Source organism: Pecten maximus, chromosome 5 (assembly GCF_902652985.1).
Source record: "Pecten maximus chromosome 5, xPecMax1.1, whole genome shotgun sequence".
NCBI lineage: Eukaryota > Metazoa > Mollusca > Bivalvia > Pectinida > Pectinidae > Pecten > Pecten maximus.
The window spans coordinates 10,950,397-10,972,055 of NC_047019.1; the positions used below are offsets into that span (position 1 = coordinate 10,950,397).

General features: G+C 33.7%; 1 protein-coding gene across 3 annotated transcripts; it reads left to right on the forward strand.

Annotated features, from left to right (window-relative positions):
• Window positions 1-1,550: 1,550 nt before the first annotated feature.
• Window positions 1,551-20,133, forward strand: LOC117327138. 3 transcript variants are annotated; one of them, XM_033883987.1, is made up of 6 exons: window positions 1,551-1,706; window positions 5,212-5,262; window positions 11,974-12,303; window positions 15,399-15,674; window positions 17,950-18,028; window positions 18,367-20,133. In XM_033883987.1, the coding sequence occupies exons 1-6, from the start codon at window positions 1,658-1,660 to the stop codon at window positions 18,890-18,892; spliced, it is 1,311 nt and encodes a 436-aa protein (XP_033739878.1). In that variant the 5' UTR covers window positions 1,551-1,657; the 3' UTR covers window positions 18,893-20,133. The 3 variants fall into 3 exon arrangements, with proteins under 3 accessions (XP_033739878.1, XP_033739879.1, XP_033739880.1); XM_033883988.1 differs by lacking the exon at window positions 5,212-5,262; XM_033883989.1 differs by lacking the exons at window positions 1,551-1,706; window positions 5,212-5,262 and adding an exon at window positions 5,285-5,303.
• The last annotated feature ends 1,526 nt before the right edge of the window (window positions 20,134-21,659 follow it).

Sequence of the window (21,659 nt, forward strand, 5' to 3'; positions counted from 1 at the left end):
CAGTCTATTCAAAATGGCGCCGTCTTGTGAAGCTTAACGTGGATTATACTAATGAATCTAGTGATCCCCGCGGTTTTTGGCACAAAAATAGTTTTCTTTTGGTGTTAAATTTCATTGTTTTTTTTTTGTTTTTTTTTTGTTATTGTTTTGTTTGGGGTTTTTTTTTTGGGGGGGGGGGGGGGGGGGGGGTTATATATCATATTCTGTCATGCTCTTTATTCACACGTTATACTCAAATGGGAAACCATTCAAACATATTTATAATCATTTATCCTTCGAACTAATGGGCCTTCGGACTATATGGCATTCGGAGTATTGGGAGGCCGCCGTCCATTAGACTATATAAAGAACACCGAGGGATGTCATTTTTATCGAATTTTCAACACCCCCCCCCCCCCCCCCCCCCCCCCCCCCCCCCCCCCCCCCAAACAAACAAACAAACAAACAAACAAACAAACAAAAACAAAAACAAAGTACATGTATGTAAATGTGTGTGCTATACCCACTAGGATAGATCCTATTACAAGTAGACTGTAGAATGTTACAAATTCTAAGGTCCCTATACAGGTACAGTATTGACTTCCTTCACATTTGGTCAATAATAAAAAGAGGATTTCCTTCATGAAATGTCTTTAAAATTACTTTTAAATGTGAAATTTATTTATTTTACAACAATTGCGAAATTAGATATACATAATGTACAACTTATACATATCGCGCTTGTTGGCTTGATGGAAGAGCGTAAGGGGTTTTACTGTGGGAGGAAATCAGAGTACCTGGGGGAAAACCCACGTGGTCGGGCAGGTGACCCCATACATTTTCACGTCCGATGGGTTGAAATTACTTCCAGGTATGAAATTGCAGTCTTAAAATAAATCACCATCTGAGAGGTACAAAGGCGCGTTTACAACTGGTTTTCCGGGGATGTTCTATATGAATGCGGAAGTTTAACTTGATTTCAGCGAGGTTTTTTTTATCCCATCATTGCAGTAATTTTTCATTTGTGAAAAAAAGGACTCTGCGCAAATTAAATGTTATGATGGGAGACAAATAATCATCCCCTAGCTACTACGAGGACGTCACAAAATCTCTCTCTCTCTCTCTCTCTCTCTCTCTCTCTCTCTCTGTATTACTTTTCGGAAAAAATGTTGATGCATTGGCATACAACAAATGGCAGCTACACCACTGGCTGTATGAGTTAATAAATTGATTTATTTTTATGTACTTATTTATTTATTAGTTTGTTGTTGTTTTTGTTGTTTTTGTTGTTGAAAATATTTCAAAACATAACTATCACAATAAATACCAACAACAAAGCATACGACATAACCCTGTGTATAAAAGATTCCCAAACATAACCTTGTACATCTCATTACACAATACACCGAACGATAACCTGGGTAAGACTGTACACTTTAAGCGGTTAGTATACATGAAACACACACATACACACACATATATATATATGATATACGCTGTCATGCGTGACTGAAATTTAAATACACAACGACACATGAAAGGCATTATTTGTATATATATAGTGTATAACGTGGTGTGGTAGAGCTTCCGGGTGTGAGAGGGACAGACTGTGTTTACATCTGTACTATCGTGTGTGGGTTCTACTGTACTCAATACGGGTACAGCTGCTGACAACTGGATGGAGACAATTAAGGTCACGTGTTTCATTCTTCTTCTCAATATTCAAGGTAAGTAACATTGAACGGATTTCTGTTTTTCCCCATGTGTGATTTTGATTAATAATCACAAAAGGACGGCAATGAGGAAGTGAATCTCAGAGATAGGGATTGTCGATTGAGGCTAAAACAGTGAAAATCGCGTATCTTATATAAAATATATAAATATTGCTATAACCTAAAACTACTGGTGATCGATTATTGGTAAACTTTTTATGTCTGTATTAAATGATAGGTTAGTGAAAATCGACAAGGAGCACAATAAGATAACTGATGCTCAGTTTGGATTCAAGCGGAATCTTTCAACGATAGATGCTTTATTTACATTACAGGCGTTGATTAATCGTACTCTTAAAAGTAAAAAACGTCTATACTGCTGTTTCATCGACTATACCAAAGCTTTTGACATGATAAATAGACAGAATTTATGGTACAAGTTAATAAAAGAAGGTATCGAAGGTAAAATGTTAAATGTTATCAGATCACTTTACAAAGATGTGAGATGTTGTGTAAAAAAACAATGGCGTTTGCTCAGATTTTTTTGACTGTAATATCGGTCTTTTTCAAGGAGAAATTGTGTCTCCTTTGTTATTTTCATTATATGTGAACGATTTTGAAATGCAATTTATAGAAGACAACTGTCCTTCAGTTGACTTGCAACTAATTAACATATTCTTAATTATGTATGCTGATGATACTGTTATCTTTGCCGAAACACCCCATGGCTTTCAAAAAATGCTAGACTCCCTGCTTAATTACACTACCAAGTGGGGCCTAACTGTTAACACTTCCAAGACAAAGTTTGTTGTTTTTAGAAACGGGGGAAAATTGAAAGATAATGAAAATTGGAAATATGACGGGTGTGTTTTATAAATAGTGAATGAATTCAACTATCTAGGAGTTTTATTGAATTATAATGGAAAATTTAAACAAACACAGAAAAAAATATCTGAACAAGGTCGAAAAGCATTATTTGCATTAATGTATGTAAGAAACAGTATTTTAATATTGAGACTCAATTAGCAGTGCTTGATACATATGTCAGTAGCATAGTCAATTATGGTTCAGAAATATGGAGATTCCATAAAGGCCCTGATATCGAAAAACTTCATGTCAATTTTTGTAAAAGGTTGTTAGGTGTGCGCAAATCTACTCCAAATATGATGGTATATTTCGAATTAGGCCGTTATCCATTGTACATAACAAGGAAACTTAGAATTTTTAAATATTGGTTTAAATTGCTCAATACTGAAAATTGTATATTGAAATCGTGTTATGAAAATATGCTCCTATTTAAGGACCAATGGGTCTGTGAAATCAAAGATGATTTGAATCGCTTAGGCTTAGGTTAGTTATATTTGGGACGCCCAGAATGGAAACGATTTTACTTTTGCAATAATTAAGGAAAGATTATTTGACATTTTTAATCAAAATGGATACAGCGCTATCATAGATATGTCGAAAGGTTTGCTTTACAGGGAATTAAATGATAAAATTCTATTACAATCGTATCTAACAAAATCAGTTAATATCAGCTATACGAAAGAAATTGCTCGGCTCAGACTGTCAGCTCACAAGTTGAATATTGAATCTGGGCGATATGTTGGCATTGATAGAAGTAACAGAGTTTGTACTCTATGTAATCTTAATGATATAGAAGACGAATTCCATTTTGTTTTAGTTTGTACTAGGTATTCTGATTTAAGAAAGAAGTATTTAAAATATTACTATAGAAATAATCCAAGTGTATATAAGCTTACTCAATTACTTAATACAAATAATGTTAAGACTTGTGTAATCTTGGGAAATATCTGTTAGCGGCAAATAAGTGCCGATCACAAGCATGATATATATATATATATATTGTAATAATAATATTGATTGGTGTTACTATTATATTATATTATTGCTTTGTTCATTCTCCTGTGGCCAATTTAACATTTTGTATATATGTAAATATCCTGTATACATATGTTTACACTGATGAGTCGTAAGACTTAAAGTAATAAATGAACTTGAACTTGAACTTGATTCCCATTTCATTACGGGTGAAGAATGGTGTGTTAAACAAACATATTCATCCCGAGATCGAGATGTCACACGGGTAACGGGTCACAATTCAATTCAATTCAATTTGTTTATTCAGTAAGCCTTACGGCTTATGAGATTCATGACATATAACATGATAATAATAGTACACAATTGATGCAGCAATTAACAGGAGAGTGACAAATATATATAAACGCACCCTTACAAGGATACCTACACAGTTACTCACACATGATCACATCCTCACGGGTACGCATGCGCACGCATCCTCGCCCACGTACACCAATACACATACATTATACCAAACAGTACTTGTAGTGAATGCACAAGAGAGTAACATGGCTATACATTGTCCTAATATTATAGATATTAAGATGTACATAGATAATATTTTTCAAGATTTTCATAAATAAATTTACCTAAATTATGATGCATCAGAGCGTTGCTTAAATGCAAAATGTATAAATTTCCCCAGATTATTCAACTCCTTGGCATTATTTACGCTAAGTAGTTGGACAAGTTTAAATACACTAGGTTTACGAAAATAGTATGGCTTTAGGTATTTAGCACGTAGATTTGAATAAAAAGGACATTTAAGAATAAAATGAAACTCGTCCTCAATATCACGGTTATTACATACCGTACACAATCTATCTGATCTAGCGATATTCGTATATCTTCCACTTTCTATATTAAGCTGATGTGAGGACAATCGTATTCTTGAAATACCTTTCTTATATAATTTATCAATAGGTTTTCTTAAATAAAATTGCAGACCGTCATTATCTATCAAATGTTGATACAAAACACCTTTCGGAGAGTTTCTAATATTTGACAACATTTCATGTGTGTGAATTTCATGGAATTTGTTTTCAATCAATTTATACATTGTTTTCCCTTCGTAATTACTGTTCCATAGGTATCCCAACCCTAACTTATCCAATTCTAATCTGATATTTACAGTCCATTCATCATTATCTAACAACCTTTGCTCATAGCATGCTTTCACCACACAATTATCTGTATCTTTAACTTTGATCCAATATTTCAATATTTTTAATTTTCTAACAATATACATTGGCAGTCTACCTAATTCAAAATAAACTAGGTCATTACATGTATTTTTGGCAACACCTAAGACATATTTACAGAAGCGTGTATGCACTCTCTCAACTTCTACAGCTCTGTGAAAACAAAGGTAGCATGTTACACGGGTAACGGGTCACACGGGTAACGGGTCACAAAGGTAGCATGTCACACGGGTAACGGGTCACAAAGGTAGCATGTCACACGGGTAACGGGTCACAAAGGTAGCATGTCACACGGGTAACGGGTCACAAAGGTAAATACAGGCGAAATATATGGTTAATATGAAACTAACATATTTGGTGTTCATTTTTCTTTCAAAACTAACACATTTGTTTGTTAAAAGTCTAAGATATAGTTAACAATTTTCTTTTTTTTCCAGGTATCATTGCAAGCAATTGTTCAGATGCTGCAGCTCCACAAAACATACCATGTAAGTCAATTCTTATTATTGAAAGAAGGAATAATTGCCAGGTAATTAAGTCTTTATTAATCAGTGTCTTTCAAAAAGTATATATCTATATAATTCTGGAATTGGTCATTAATACAGAATGACAGAAAAGATGTCACTAATGTGATGACGTCAACATGCATCATAGAAATTAGCCAATAAAATAGTTTGTTTTAAACGACATCGAAAGTAACAAATAAAATGCTTGTTTTAAACAGCACCTAAATTAGCCAATAAAAATGCTTGTTATATGGGTGTATGTAACTACAAAAAGTACTATCGCTTATTTGTTACAGACGAATTTGCAACAATTATTGTATGTCTCGGAAATTAAAGAGAAATAGTTTAAACTACGGCATGTCAAATCAGATACAGATATATTATCATATTAGTTTACATTTTTCATTTATGATGTAAAAATACATCATTTCTTGTTAAAAGAAACATTCGAACGGTTAATGTCTCGGCCTTGTCAGGTTATCCATGCTACAAAAACTACATGAATGACGAATCCAAGTAGGATGAAACACCATTTCCATTGTTTTCGTGCTAGTTAGAAATTGATTGCGATGACATGTAATATGAACAATTGCGTTATGTCGTGAATCGTACATGGCGGAACAAAATGGTTGCCTCGTCGCTCATTCAAAGGAATGTCTACTAACAACAAACAGGGAAATCCACCCAGACCACTATCATACAATGTACGTGTAATTTAGTTCAGGCACATGCAGGGGCATGTCTAGTTCTATATAATAAAAATGTTTATATATAAATAGGTATTCCAGGTTATTTTTATAATATAATAATTTCCTGTGATTCAAGTTTAATGATTTATTCCTGTGATCACATTTAAATCCGAGGAATCATTTGAATATTTAAATTATTCAATTCAGTAATCCTGCTGCTCCCTCCGATTAAAAAAAAACTTTTTATAAACAGCTGATAAAACCCTACCGGACGAATTGTTGTATTACAATGTAAACATTGGAAAATGCTTGGTGAAAATGGCCGTGTTCGAATATAGAACTTTCTTCGTTCATCTTATGTCCGATATACAGATGTTCAAGGACACAAAAGAATTACTTCATCGATAGAGTCCCTATTGATGTAGCGACATATCCCTATGATTTGACCAGAACATCACTGTATGAAGGACGATACCCGTCATATAATTTATCACAATTATCTATCATTTTAGCTAAAAAAACGTAAAAAAAGTATACCGGTGTATATGTTAAAGAAAATAAAATATCTTCATGAAATTACATTTTTAGTATGATTTTGCACATTAGCAATTCTTTATTTTTAAATATTCATTCTTATCGGTTTATAAAATTTGCCATACAAAGTAGTTCTAGCCATAGTTCCAGCATCGAGAGCTAATATATCTATCTTTATTTTCAGATCACTTTAGGGCCTTAGCATCACTGACTAAGTCTAAGAAAGGCGAAATAGTTAAAATGATTCAATTTGGCTCTACCGTATTTTAACTTTCAATTTGTTTAAAGAGGTGGTAATACATAATTATACATCTTTTGTTGTCTTTTATACAATCCTTAGAATTAAAAGACTTATTTTTTTTTTCATTGAATTCAGCACGAAAATACAAATTATCAGTGATTTTCCATTTGCTTAGCACAAAAAATAAAATGGTATAATTGAATTTGTAATATTGCAAAAGAAAATCTAAAAGCATTTTATTTGCCAATCATCCAGATGTGATTTTTTTCGGCATAGCCGTATAATATTCCTTTGGCCCCGGATATGACGCGGCAGGAGGCATTACTGGTCAAGATGAAGTATGTGATTGGTCAATGTAGCGGTAAATGCAAAATGCAGATATGCAGTTAAAAACGAAACAAAGTTTAGAATGCAAGATGAATAAGTGGATGTATCTTTTCAAATGACACATAATAAAATTATATTCTGATTCAAATGCAGTCTGATTATCACCAAAATGATTTAACCTGATATGATTTTATTATCCGTGCTGAAACACATTAGTTCGTTGATTTATTTCACCAGCAGTTTTACATTATAAACACCAGCATTAATCTATGCCGTTTATCGTTTTTTAAGATATTTCTTGTTAATTCTGATTCTTTTTTTTTTGTATTTGTTTTATTTTTGAAGAAGATCATTTATACATAAATACAAACAAATCACACATCTCTTACATTCTCTGAAATGTACATCATAGAATTCTTTCTTTTATACATTTTAATATTTGTCACACATCCATCTACAGAGGCTACTTACACACTTGCAAATATATAATGACATACAAAACAGTTTATACACATACACTTACTCACATGTCTGCTCATGTAGTTAGAAACAAACAATAGCCAAATACATATCACTCGCATGCACTTCCTTACATACATCTACATTCATTTAACAGACGTATAGAAATTTTTATATACTTACAGTAATCATATATACACAACCAATCTTACACATGCACTCACTTACACACACAGAAAATAAAAATGAAGAAGAAAGAAAAAAAGAAAAAGAAAAAAAAGAAAAATGAGAGGATTGAAATTCCTGTAAAATCAATTTTTTTACGAAAAAGAGAGAGAAAAAGAAGAGAGGGAAATAGAGCGAGAGAAGGATGGAGAGACGATGGCAAAACCTAGATATAGGCACTACTGACATATCAGGGCTGAGGTCATAGACCTAAAAATTATATAAATAAGATGGAGGAAAATAATTATAACAATGTTCAACTGGATGTAAGAAATAAACATGTCTTAACCAAAAATTTGTATTAGTTTTTCCCATTTCTTCCAATCATTTACAAATTTGTATTTTGTAACCTGGCATTTCTTGTTGGTAATGAATTTCTGTATTTTATAGTGATCTACAATAGAATACAAAAATGATTGAATATTTAGCGATTTATGCAAACATCTACACCTATAAATGTACTGCTTAATCAGTAAAATAATTAGATTGTCCACTTTAAAAGCTGGATTGTTGTTATTATCTATTTTACCAAATAACAAAGTTTGTTTATTTATTGTGAAAGGGATGTATAATGCAATCAACAGCTCATCAAAGCTTTCCAAAAAATTTTGTACTTCATCACACTCCCAAAATAAATGCACAATTGTTTCTCTATCCGAATGGCAAAGGTTACAAAAAGGGTTATTTAATAATTTTGTTTTAAACAGTAGAGAGTTGGTTGTTAGAATGTGATGAGAAATTCTAAATTGTAGCCACTGCAGTTTAGAATTTTTAGTTATTTTATAAGGAAGAGTATAAATAGTTATCCAATCTTCATCATTATATTCAAAGTGTTCTTCCCATTTTTCTTTGCCCTTGGCTTCAAGTGTGTTTTTGGTATTCAATAATTCGTATATTCTTTTCACCCCCTTGATATTTCCAAGGAATACTGAAATATGTGTTGGCAACACAGGATATAACAATTCAATATCACTTGTATCCAAATTTTGTAAATATTTTCTAATGGCAGATAATATTCCATTATATTTCAAAAAATTTGTATTAATGTTATATCTAATTGAAAATTCTTCATATGAGAAAAAAGATTTGGATCTGATATCTTTTAAAAAATCACTAATCAGATAAACACCCTTTTCATGCCATTTTGAATAAAAAACAGTCTCACCACCAATTCTTATATTGTTATTGTACCATACTGGGGTTTGTATGAGTGATCTCCCTTTGACTACTTTCATATTATAACAGTTTTCCAGTCTTGACCATGCCCCTAGCACATCTTTCCAAAATATATTACTTGATATTTCTTGACTTATATTTATAAAGTTTCCTCCGAATTTCAAGAGTTTATTTAAATTTACAGCTTTTGACAACAGTGATTTCCATTTTCCTGAGGATGAATATAATCTTTTTACCCAGCTAAGTTTTAATGAATCAACAAAATTGTGAATATTTAACATTTTTAAGCCACCTTTATTATATTCCTGCATTACAACAGATCTTTTCACCTTATCTACTTTACTATTCCACAAAAATTCAAAAAGTACGGAATTGATATTTTTTATTGTTTTTTCATCTGGGTTAGGTAGTGTAATAAATAAATGATTAAATTGTGATATCATAAGGGATTTGATTAAGTGGATTTTCCCTATTGGTGTTATGTTTCTCCTTTTCCAAGCATTGATTATACATTTTAGTTTAACTATTTTTTGATCAAAGTTCATTTTAACCATTTTATGTAGATCCACACAGAAATCGATTCCTAATAATGTAAACCTCTCTTTCCCCCATTGTAAGTTATATTCAGGTAAAAAAATTTCCTGGCTATACTTTTTACTACCTATCCATATGATCTCTGTTTTATCAATATTTATTTTCAAACCTGAAATAGATGCAAACATATTCAATTCCTTTAATGATTCTTTCAGAGACTGTTCCGTTCCATCTAATGTCAAATAAGTGTCATCTGCATATTGCGATAGTAAAATATCTGTATTTTCAATATTAACACCATGTATATTCCTATTATTCCCAAATCGAATCGCAAGGATTTCTGCACATAAAATGAAGATGTATGGTGCAATCGGGTCGCCCTGTCTACAACCTCTATTAATTTTGAAAAAAGACGAAAGATTTCCCCCTTGATTTACAGTGGCCCCCACATTAAAATTGAAAAGTTTAACCCATTTTAATATGTCGTTTCCAAAACCAAAAAATCTTAAAACTTTAATTATAAAATTCCAGGAGACCGAATCGAAAGCTTTTTCAAAGTCAACCATTAAAACCATTCCTGGGATGTCATTTTCTTCTGTATATTGCATTACATCAAATAAAAGCCTAGTATTTTCCCCTATGTACCTCCCCGCCAAAAATCCTGTTTGATCCTTGCTAATAATTTTATTTAAAACTGACTTAATTCTATTGGCTATTACCCCTGATGCTATTTTATATATAATGTTCAATAGTGTTATAGGTCTCCAATTCTTAATAAAATGACGTGGTTTGTCCTTTTTTGGAATGCAAGTAATTATCCCATGGCGTTGTGTAATAGATAGTTCCCCCTTCATATACCCATAGTTTAGAGATCGCACAATAAAGTTACCTAACTGCTTCCAGAAAAATTTAAAAAATTCTACAGTGTATCCATCAGATCCAGGGCTTTTGTTATTTTCCATTTTTTTCAAAGTTCTGCCAGCCTCTTCTACTGATATCAATCCTTCTAATTTTATAGACTCTGAAGCGGTAAGTTTTGGAATATTCTCAAAATCAAGTATAGAATCTAGAGTTGCGTCTTCTAGGTTATCATCTGAACTATAGAGCTTTTCATAAAAACATCTAATTTCTTGTAAGATTTCCTCTTGATTTGTTATAACTTTACCATTGTCAAGCTGAATTTGGGGAACAATTTTTGATATATAATTTCTGTTTTCTAAACTGAAAAAATAACTGGTTGGTTTCTCCCCTTCTTCTTCCCATTTAGCCCTGGATCTTACAATACAACCTTTAATCTTTTTTATTCTAATTTCTTCCAGGTCCTTTTTCTTATTATCAATTTCTGCTAAATTTAGTATATTTTGTTGTTCTAACTCTTTAGTGGAATCTATAAGCTTATTTTCAGTCAAATTTTGTAATTTCCTTTTTATATACTGCATGAGATATAGTTTTCCCCCTTATATTCATTAACAAAGTCTCAAGAAAAAGTTGATCATCAATAGTCATCTGTAATTCTGAATCAGGTATATCAGTAATATTTTCAAGATTATAAACTGGTAAACAATATTGTTTTTTTGTTTCAAAAATAATGGTATTAACTACATCTATATATTCTTCGTCATATAGTAGAGAATTGTTAAATTTCCACAATCCTTTACCCTTCTTAAATTCATTAAGCTTAACAGTTATTTTTGGAAACGAGTGATCTGAACGGTAACCTATTTCTATTGTAGAGTCTTTTACATGTGATAGTAAATTTTCGGAAACTAAAAAAAAATCTAATCTTGACTGCTTCAATGGGTTTGATTTTCTCCATGTGTATCTAATGATTTCTGGGTGCTGCTCTCTAAAGATATCTACTAAATTGTAATCATAAATAGTTTCTAAAAAATTTTCCCTAGCCTTTGGATTGTTCACAGATCTATAGCTTTTATCATAGTCTATATCTGGATTGATGACAAGATTAAAGTCTCCACATATAATTACCCTATCATTTCCAAAACTATCAATGGTTTCACTAATAATGTCGTAGAACTCTGGCTCATCTGAATTTGGACCATAAATTGTTATAATTGTGTATTTCGTATTTTTCAACTCAACTGAAATAGCTAGAAAGTTCTGATTCTTCACGGGTAATATATAGTCGAGCGTAGGTAATACTAATTAAGTGTCGTGCAAAGAGGGACATCTTTACAAGGTATAATGGCGGAATATGTACAGTGAGAAATTCATTATCTAAGTTTTAAGGCAAAAATATATCATTTTCCTTGTCTAGCACTTAAAAGATCTGATAAAAGTTTCTGGAAATATCACGAAAACTCTCAGGAATTTGTACATATATTTTTTAAATACAGTGTACATGTATGTCTTTCTGTTTAAACTTTGTCACTCAACAGGCACTTCATTTGAAAGTCGCCTACTACCGTTCATACATCATTTTATATATATATATATACCTATATGTATTCACGGTCATGGTAAAAGCCGTAAGTATGCTTTTTATGACAGATATCCGGATGTGTGAGGACGGCAGCGTGACGTCAGACAAAGTAATACTGGACACACACATGGCCGGGGAATCAGGGGAGACAACTTGTTCGTGTAGTGTTGACTCTACATCCATCATTACTATATACATAGAATATTACGGTAATGGATTGAACCCAAATACGTCCGGATGTGGTAGTGAAGTTGTAGCTATCGAGAATAGAGTTGAACACAGAGAAGGACACTATCAATGTAATACGTCTCCGTTGGTACCCATTTATATAAGACCAGTGACTATAACATGGAATGGGACACTTGGTGGGGATTCAAAGTACTGTCTCAATATCACAGGTAAGTAAAACATATTTATGTTTTCGTCTTCAGACCATACCATTTGAATTATTGATAGAGATATCAGTAATATATTTGGAATTCAATGTACAATCTAAAGAACAACAGTGTCAAACATTGTTTTATTACTAGAGTTAAAAACAGAATTGTCTACTGTGTACACTGCTTACCACTATTTGACAGATGACAAAACAATAGCTAATAACAATAGCCTCAGAATGTACCACAATACCACAATTAAAAGTATTCTGTCCGATTGTTGATAAAATCTAAAACAAGAATACAAGCCGGAAATTTAGTTCAAAGCGAAAAACGTTTCACTCAAAAAGTTTCTTATAACCTTTGCTAATCACCGGATCTCAAGATTTCAGTGTAACTTTTTAGACCAATGATAAGAATTCGTCATTAGGATCAAGTACAAGGCAGGTAAAATACAACACAAAATTTGTTTCTTATAGTTACTTTTATACATGTAAAATCCAACTTTTTCATATCAAACATGTATTAAATTGAACCCCCAAGAAGTTAGTGCGAAATTATTGTCTCAACTTGAAGATTTTTGAAAATAAAATGATTATTTACTAATCTAACTATCTCATCCTCAGAGCTAATTTGAATACGTTTGTAATTATATGTAGAAACACAAGGTTATAAAAATGATAACCAGAATTTTTGAAGTCTATACATACTTTAGATGGTCGAGTTTTGACAGGTATTAGATACCAATTAAGGTGGCTTACATAGCCCCACTTAGTGTATCCAAGTTTGGGAATCGATTTAATTACAACTAGATCTTTACTTAGAAGTGTGAAAATAATTATCATTTAGAAAAACCTAGTCAATACATATATAAGTCTGCAGTAAAAATGTAAGTACATGTATGTATTTTCAAAAGGACCCTGATTTCAATCAAGTGCAATAAATTATTCCCGGGAGGGGGGATAGTCGTGTATACATCCAGTATATTGTGCCCCTGGCGTAGAGATGACTTAGAATTTCAAGTGGGCGAGGTAATTTTGACAGAGATTCAATTTCCATCCAAAAAATATCTTCTGTGTACTCTGTATAGGCCTCCAAATATCGCACATGCATTTTGGAACCATTTACGTATCTCTGTTGACACTGCTATTCAGGAAACTCCACATATTATATCAGTATAATATAAAATTATTTGCTGATGATACCTCTTTATTATGTTCTGGTCGATAACCATTTGAAATTGAAATCAAAATAAATAATGACTTAGCAAAAATTCTAAAATGGGCAGAAACCTGGTTGGTGAAATTTAACCCTCTGAAAACGGAAGCCTTACTAATTTCAAAAAATGAACATGAACATGTTATAGACATTAGATTTAATAATATAGATGTAGAATTTGTTGATCACCACAAACACCTATGCGTAACATTAGATGTAAACTGCAAATGGTCTCGACACATTGAAAGCATATGCAAAAATGTATCTAAACAAGTAAGTATTCTCTGAAAGCTCAAATATATCTTAAATAGACAAACTCTGTATAAAATTTACAAGTCATATATTCTGCCTTTATTTGAATACTGTTGCGAGGTTTGGGATGGATGTTCTCTCAGTGATGCAGATAATTTGGAAAAATTAAATTTAGAAATTGCAAGAATAATTACCGGATTACCTTCCTTTGCTAGCAGGCTCTCATTATACTCTGAAAGTGGATTAGAACCTCTTGTAAATCTTCGTACTAGAAGAAAACTACAACTATTCTATAAAATTACTAACCAACTCACTCCTAGTTACTAATCCACTTTATTACCTCCCTTGGTATCTGAAAACTCACATTATAACCTACGTGATGCAAATAATTACTCTCTACCGAATTTCAGACTTCAACTAACAAACAAATCGTTTTTCCCATCTACTATTCGACTTTGGAATCAACTTGATCTAGAGATTAGACATAGTATCTCATATTCAGTATTTAAAAAATCTATCTCAAATAGAACACAAGTACCTACCCATTACTCAGTTGGAAATAGAAAATCTAATATATTGCATGCGAGATTAAGAAACAAATGTAGTATTCTAAAAAATGACCTTTTCCAATCACATCTTATTGAGTATCGCCATTGTCAGTGTGGACATCCTATTGAGGATGCATACCACTACTTCTTCATTTGTCAAAATTACTTTGAACAGAGAATCGAATTGTTCCGCAATCTAAACAATTTCATGCCACTAGACCTGCAACTATTATTACATGTATATGGAAACAATGATTTATCCATTGAAGATAATTTTATGATAAGCCAAATCACTCAGAAATACATTCTTGACTCAAGAAGATTTTAATTGCCCGTTTTCTCTTTTCTTAATCAGTATTGTGAAATAATGCATATATATATATATATATATTGACAGTTACAAAAATGTGTTTATAAAGTCTCTTCCGATTCCGATAGCGCAAGAGAAACGAATATTTTTTTTCCAGAAGGCAATGGATCGAACGGAGAAAGCTTACCACGGAACAGGATATAACGAACATTAGAAATAGCAGTGTGTTTTTGTGCAGCTAACAGTTTAATCTTCTGCTATCGGAAATCGGAATCGGAATTGTTTGTTTGTTTAGTAAATAATTAAACTAAATTTATCAATAGAATATTTGAATGAATTCGAATCGTCATACCTCTCTCTCTCTCTCTCTCTCTCTCTCTCCAAATATAATTGTTAATGTTTCAAATGTCATGTCATCTTGTATAAGAATTGTAAAAAATCATGATAATTGGGAAAGGGCTTCATATAAGTTTGAAAACTTGTGCCCAATCCTCTTGTATATATTGATACAAATAAAATATGTTTAAATCAAATTATTCCCGAGTTTATTGGCGACAAATTTTGCTAAAATGCATACTTGGTTACATTTTCGTTTGAACACATATATTCCAAGATTAAGTTTAAAGTCCTACATGAATTTATGGGGAGATGTTTAAAAAATTCCGATGAACAAAAATGGCTAAAAATGAAAAAAATCACTTCTAATGCTTGTGTATGTAAGGCAGGGAATGAGATACATTGCTATGGACTCAGAAAACTTACCTGAATTGTTTTTCTCTTCAATGAAGGAGTGCTGCTTCCAGCTTATCCGAATGCTACATTCACGATAACCTGTTATAAGCCAGAGGCGACCTCTACTTCCTTACCCACCAGTAAAAGTACTACAACAGCAGCTGAAACGACAGAGCAAACTAAAAGTCGGACAAAGACTACAATCATCTCAGAGGCGACGGATGTGTCTACCAGTGACCACGGAACATCCAACGCAGGCCAAACAACATCACAACCGACATCAAGTATTCCTGACGATACAAGTACACAACGACTTGAGGATAGCTTCCCTTGTAAGTATCCTTTGATTGTAAAACATACCTAGATTTGCTTCAAATGGAAGCTGAAATCTTAGAAAGCACAGTTTATTGGAATTTGGTAAGATACCTTTTGTTTATTCAATTGGATTTGCCCTTACCTTGCAGGCAACCGTATCAGAATGTACATGTATTAATACACACACGTATTACATACTTCACGTGGATCTCGCCTTGTATATACAAATATGTTTATGTTTAGGACGCGTTTCGTTTTATCTTGATCACTGACTAATCTTTAATTTGAAGAAGAGCAGATTTGGCCCCAGCAATACTGACCATTCTTAGAAGTACAGGCGAAGTGTTTCGTACAGATATGGTCCTAGCACTACTGACAATTCTTAGAAGTTCAGAAGAGCTGTTTCGTGCAGTTTTTGCCCTAGCAATACTGACAATTCTTAGAAGTTCAGAAGAGCTGTTTCGTGCAGTGTTTGCCCCAATAATGCTGAATATTTTTAGAAGTACAGTAGAATTGTTTCATGAGGTAAATTGTAAATAAAAATGTACTTTTCTTCTGTGACACATGTTATAGAAGCTGAAATACTCACATCTAGACGATTCTGTTGGACTTTGCTTTTTTTCACTGATAAAATTATATTTTGAAAACTTCAGTTTAAACGTTTTTTATTGTAACAAATTTACAACAGGATTGGGCACAAGTTATTACAACTTATAAACGCCCTCTCCTAACACAATGCCATATAAATAATTACAAAATGTGCTATAAAATACATATTTAGTATTGAATAATAGATATATATTTTTATAGAGAGAGAGAGAGAGGGGGGGGGGGGGGGGAGTGAGGGGGAGAGAGAGGGGAGAGTAATAAGGATAAACATTCTCATTTAAGACACAATGGATACACGTTTTACTTTAAAATATAAATCGATTGACTTCTTAAAACCTGTTACTGTCCATTATGAAATGTTGAACACATAATAATACTTCAGAATTAATATTGAAATTTGAAAACTTGCTGAGCATATATACAAGTAATGTAATACGTATCAGACACATTTGAATAATATCTATAATGTCTTGAACACTGCATCGTGGATGTAATACATCCGCTTTTCTTGTAGAAATAAACTGCAGAAAAAGAAAATGATAATAGAGACTTGAACACAGGAACATATGTGCTCTTTCCGAAAGCTAGACATGTTCGATACGCATTGATGATAGTCTAGTGTTTATCACTACTACGGTCATCACTTTGAGAACATGACATTTCCTAGATGCTAGCGAGTTTTTTTCAAGTGTCTCTTTGTTAATCTGAATTTTGCTCCTATTTATTATCGATTTCTAGATTTTGAGAGAAATTTTGGTTCTGTTTACACGTCAATACACGTTCATTTGTTATTTAACAGGCACACAGGTCTATAGAGAAAGCTTGTCTACGACAATGAAACACTTTCTGCTATTTTAACAGACACACAGGTCTATAGAGAAAGTTTGTCTACGACAATGAAACACTTTCTGTTATTTTAACAGACACACAGGTCTAGAGAGAAAGTTTGTCTACGACAATGAAACACTTTGCTATTTTACCAGACACACAGGTCTATAGCGAAAGTTTGTCTACGACAATGAAACACTTTCTGTTATTTTAACAGATACACAGGTTTATAGCGAAAGTTTGTCTACGACAATGAAACACTTTCTGTTATTTTAACAGACACACAGGTCTATAGCGAAAGTTTGTCTACGACAATGAAACACTTTCTGTTATTTTAACAGACACACAGGTCTATAGCGAAAGTCTGTCTACGACAATGAAACACTTTCTGTTATTTTAACAGACACACAGGTCTATAGCGAAAGTCTGTCTACGAAAATGAAACACTTTCTGTTATTTTAACAGGCACACCGGTCTATAGAGAAAGTTTGTCTACGACAATGAAACACTTTCTGTTATTTTAACAGACACACAGGTCTATAGAGAAAGTTTGTCTACGACAATGAAACACTTTCTGTTATTTTACCAGACACACAGGTCTATAGAGAAAGTTTGTCTACGACAATGAAACACTTTGTTATTTTAACAGGCACACAGGTCTATAGAGAAAGTTTGTCTACGACAATGAAACACTTTCTGTTATCTTAACAGGCATGTAGGTCTGTTGTAAAAAGTTTTACGACGATAATAAACCATTTTCGGGTGAATGTAAGAAATCCACTACGTTTGTTTATTTATGATTATGCATATATTTTATGATTTGTGAAGATGTATTTTGTTTTTATTTTTGACCAGTGATCATCGTGATACCAGCTGCCGCGGGGGGTTTCGTTCTCATCGTCATCATAATTATCATCGTTGTCGTCTGTTGTAGGTAGGTTATCTGTTATAAGATTCAATATCAGACACCGAGATTCTGAAAACGAAGTCCTCATTATTGCAAGAAAACAGAATAATACGCCTGGGCAAAATAAATAATGTCATTTCATGAATATTGTGTCAGACTGGGAATTTCCGAAAGAAACCTGGTACATGATTTCGCAAAAATAATATTAAGTAAATAAATAAATAAATCGACACTACGCAAACAAACCCAGTGAGTGAAAAAAATGAACAAAACCATGAACGACAGACAATACGTATACACGTGCATAGCCTTATAACTGTGAACTATCACATTATCATTTTCTTTAAAAAAAAAATATTCTTCAGAAAAAGTGGCAAGAAAGGAAGAGAAAGTTACATAGACGATACGATTGACCCGTACGGAACTTCTCATCCAATGTCAAACGCTGCTGCAAACAACGATGATGACGAGGGAGATGGCATGAAAAACAACATCCTCTACGAAACTTCCGGTGATATTCTACCAAATGGAAACTATTCTACTGTTCAAGTTCCCCAATCAAATTCACCGGAAGTTGAGTATGCCAAGGAGAACCAGAAAAATACGCCAAAAACAAACGAAGAAAGTAATGAAAACAAAATAGAGTTATCGAACTTGAATGGTACCGGAAATGACGTGTATGCTGTTGTGAATAAACCAAAACAGGTCAAAAACGCCCAGGACTCCGCCACTGCGACATATACGACCAGTGAGGGTTTGGTATACGTGAAAGTAGAATCGGGGGGATTGAAAAATTCTGAACCGAAGCCAATTACCTCTGACACCAGGCAAAGGAATGATGACAACAATGACACAGATAATGTGGCTTATGCTGACGTAGTTGTCACGTGAGGCAATTCTAAGAGGAGGAACCAGAGACTTGTATATCAGGTATATACTTCTCTGGAGGAACTGAGCATTAAAACATACTATCTTGAATGAATGGTAACGGTTGGTTCCGTGGCCCTCTGCTAGGTGGCCGAGGTTCGATTCCCCGATTATACGTCAAAAGGTATATGTATATGGGAGTCATCTACCAGACCACGTTAGGTTTTATCTGGGTACTACGGGTTTTTCTACACTAAGACCCTTCATGCGCTTACATCCGGACCAAAAATGGTAATTAGGTCATGAAGGTTCATCTCTATGGGCATTTCAGCTGCGTAGTCCAATCGATAACTATAGCTATTGTGGATGTGCGGTTGAGTGTACCGAAGATAATTGCAACGTCGAGCGTGGTCGGCTCTTGAATGGGTGACCACTCCGTTGTACCCCTGTTGAAACTGTCAAGATGAAAATTTCATGATAATGTTTTGAATACTCTTATCCCATCAAATGTACACAATATACAATATTTCTTATAATAACTAGATTTTATCTAACAAGCGTATTAATTCTATCTTAATTATGGAGTAAACTTTTCATGTTACACTTGTACAATCAACTAGTTAGCGCATATGTAGCCAAATATTGAACGGAACGGAAATAAAGACCGCATATAAAAGAGAGGTGTCATTTTGAGCCATTTCGTGACCACTCATGCAGAGATAAGATTTTTTATGGGAGGGTACTGTAAGGTCAGCTGCATATACTAGTAGTATGTTATCAAAATCAGATTATTTTTGAGCTTATGTAACTTTCAGGGGTCAAAGATCAGAGGGAAAAAAAGAAATGTTTGTTATATACGTGCCCCAAAGAAGTTTTGAATAGCATACCATATGCAGCTGACCTTAAAGTGTCTTCCAACAAAACAATTATGCTTATTATCGAGTGACCGCAGAATGGCTTAAACGGCGAACACCTCCAATACATTATTACTTTTAACAGAGGTATATTTGATTTACCTGATGGACAAAGAATAGTGATAAAAATGTATCGTTTACTGATTAATTAGGTCTTTTCGTCTATATATATATTGTATTAAATTATGAGATATGTTGCATATATATTAAATATACTTTTTATGAGTTCAATCAAAGTAGTGAGAGCCTGAATGGGATGAAAAGCATATGAACGCATGACATGACACTCATTTATTCAAAATTGTATTAATCAAACTGATGAATTAAAGTTTGTATATAAATAATAAAGAACAAGTTTTAGTGTTGTTTTTTATCGGTCGGATGAGAAAGTGATATAGCTCGGACTTCCTGTACATGTATATGACCTCACTTGAGCCGAATATGGCCATCACCAGTGTACACGTGGCATGCACGCACTAATCCATATATAATTGTGAAATTAATTTCGTCAAAACAAATTCGTGATTTGGTTAAAACTGTATTTTATTAAATGTAGAGCAGTATCAAAATTTTATGCATGGATAAACAAAGAAGATTCGAAAGCAAATACCGAGAACTGGTATAAATACGGCCCCATATCATTGTAAATTGTCGGTGGGACTGTTACATACATTAAGATGGTATATAGCTGCTAGCTAAGAAGACTAACTCTGGCAAGAAGGTTGGAAAGGAGGGAGTGCACCAAGCATTGGAAGAAGATACTTCCGAAGAAAAAAGATATAAGTAGAAACTTCGTGATTTAATGATTTAATTCCATTAGATGGGAAAGAATCAATCTGGAAGGAAGTTGTAGAAGTGGCCAGGAAGAAAGCAAGATCAGGATCAGCACAGGGGCCGAGTGGTATACCTTACAAAGTTTACAAGATGTGCCCGAAACTTCTACGGAGGCTCTGGAGGCTACTGAAGGTGATTTGGAGCAAGGGGACAATTCCAGAATGCTAGCAGACGGCAGAAGGATTTTTTTAAAGGAGAAGAACTCTGCATCCCTAAACCAGTTCAGAACCATATCACTCATGAGTGTAGAAGGGAAAATCTTCTTTGCCATACTTGCCAGGAGATTGACAACATACACGACATCTAATGAGTATATAGATCCTTCTGTGCAAAAAGGAGGGATTCCGGGATTCCCAGGATGTATCGAACACACCAGCGCAATCACGCAGCTTATCCGGGAAGCAAAGATTAGTCATGGAGACTTAACTGTTGTATGGTTGGACCTCGCCAATGCATACGGTTCTGTCCCCAACCAACTGATCTTCAAGGCTCTGGAACATTATCACATCCCGGAACATATCCAAAGAATTGTGAAGAGCTATTTTAGTAGCATCAGGCTCCGGTTTACAGTTGGAGAGATAACAACATCATGGCAAGCACTTGAGAAAGGCATTGTGACTGGGTCACGATATCTGTCATACTCTTTGTGATGGGGATGAATTTGATCATCAAGGCTGCAGACAGGGAAACTAGAGGACCTAAAACTTCATCAGGAGTGCGATTACCACCAAACGGAGGATTCATGGACAACCTGACGATAACAACTACTACACATGTACAGGCGCGATGGATCATATCCGCTCTAGAGGCAACAGTTGGATGGGCAAAGATAAAATTCAAACCGGGGAAATATAGATGTCTCGTCTTGAAAAGAGGGAAGGTGACCAGAAAGTTCAAGCTCTCAATACAGCAGGTAGAGATACCTACGATTGTGGACAATCTAATCAAGTCTTTGGGAAGTGGTTGGATGCCAGCCTGAATGACAGCAGGAACATCAAACGGTTACAGACCCAGGTAGAGGAGGGTTTGAGGAAGATCGACAA

Bases quoted from the DNA above. Each gene is read 5' to 3' on its own strand.
- LOC117327138 (XM_033883987.1), top strand. From the start codon at position 1,658: ATGGAGACAATTAAGGTCACGTGTTTCATTCTTCTTCTCAATATTCAA. The intron at 1,707-5,211 runs GTAAGTAACATT...TTTTTTTTCCAG, and splicing joins TCTTCTTCTCAATATTCAAG to GTATCATTGCAAGCAATTGT. The intron at 5,263-11,973 runs GTAAGTCAATTC...TTTTTATGACAG, and splicing joins AGCTCCACAAAACATACCAT to ATATCCGGATGTGTGAGGAC.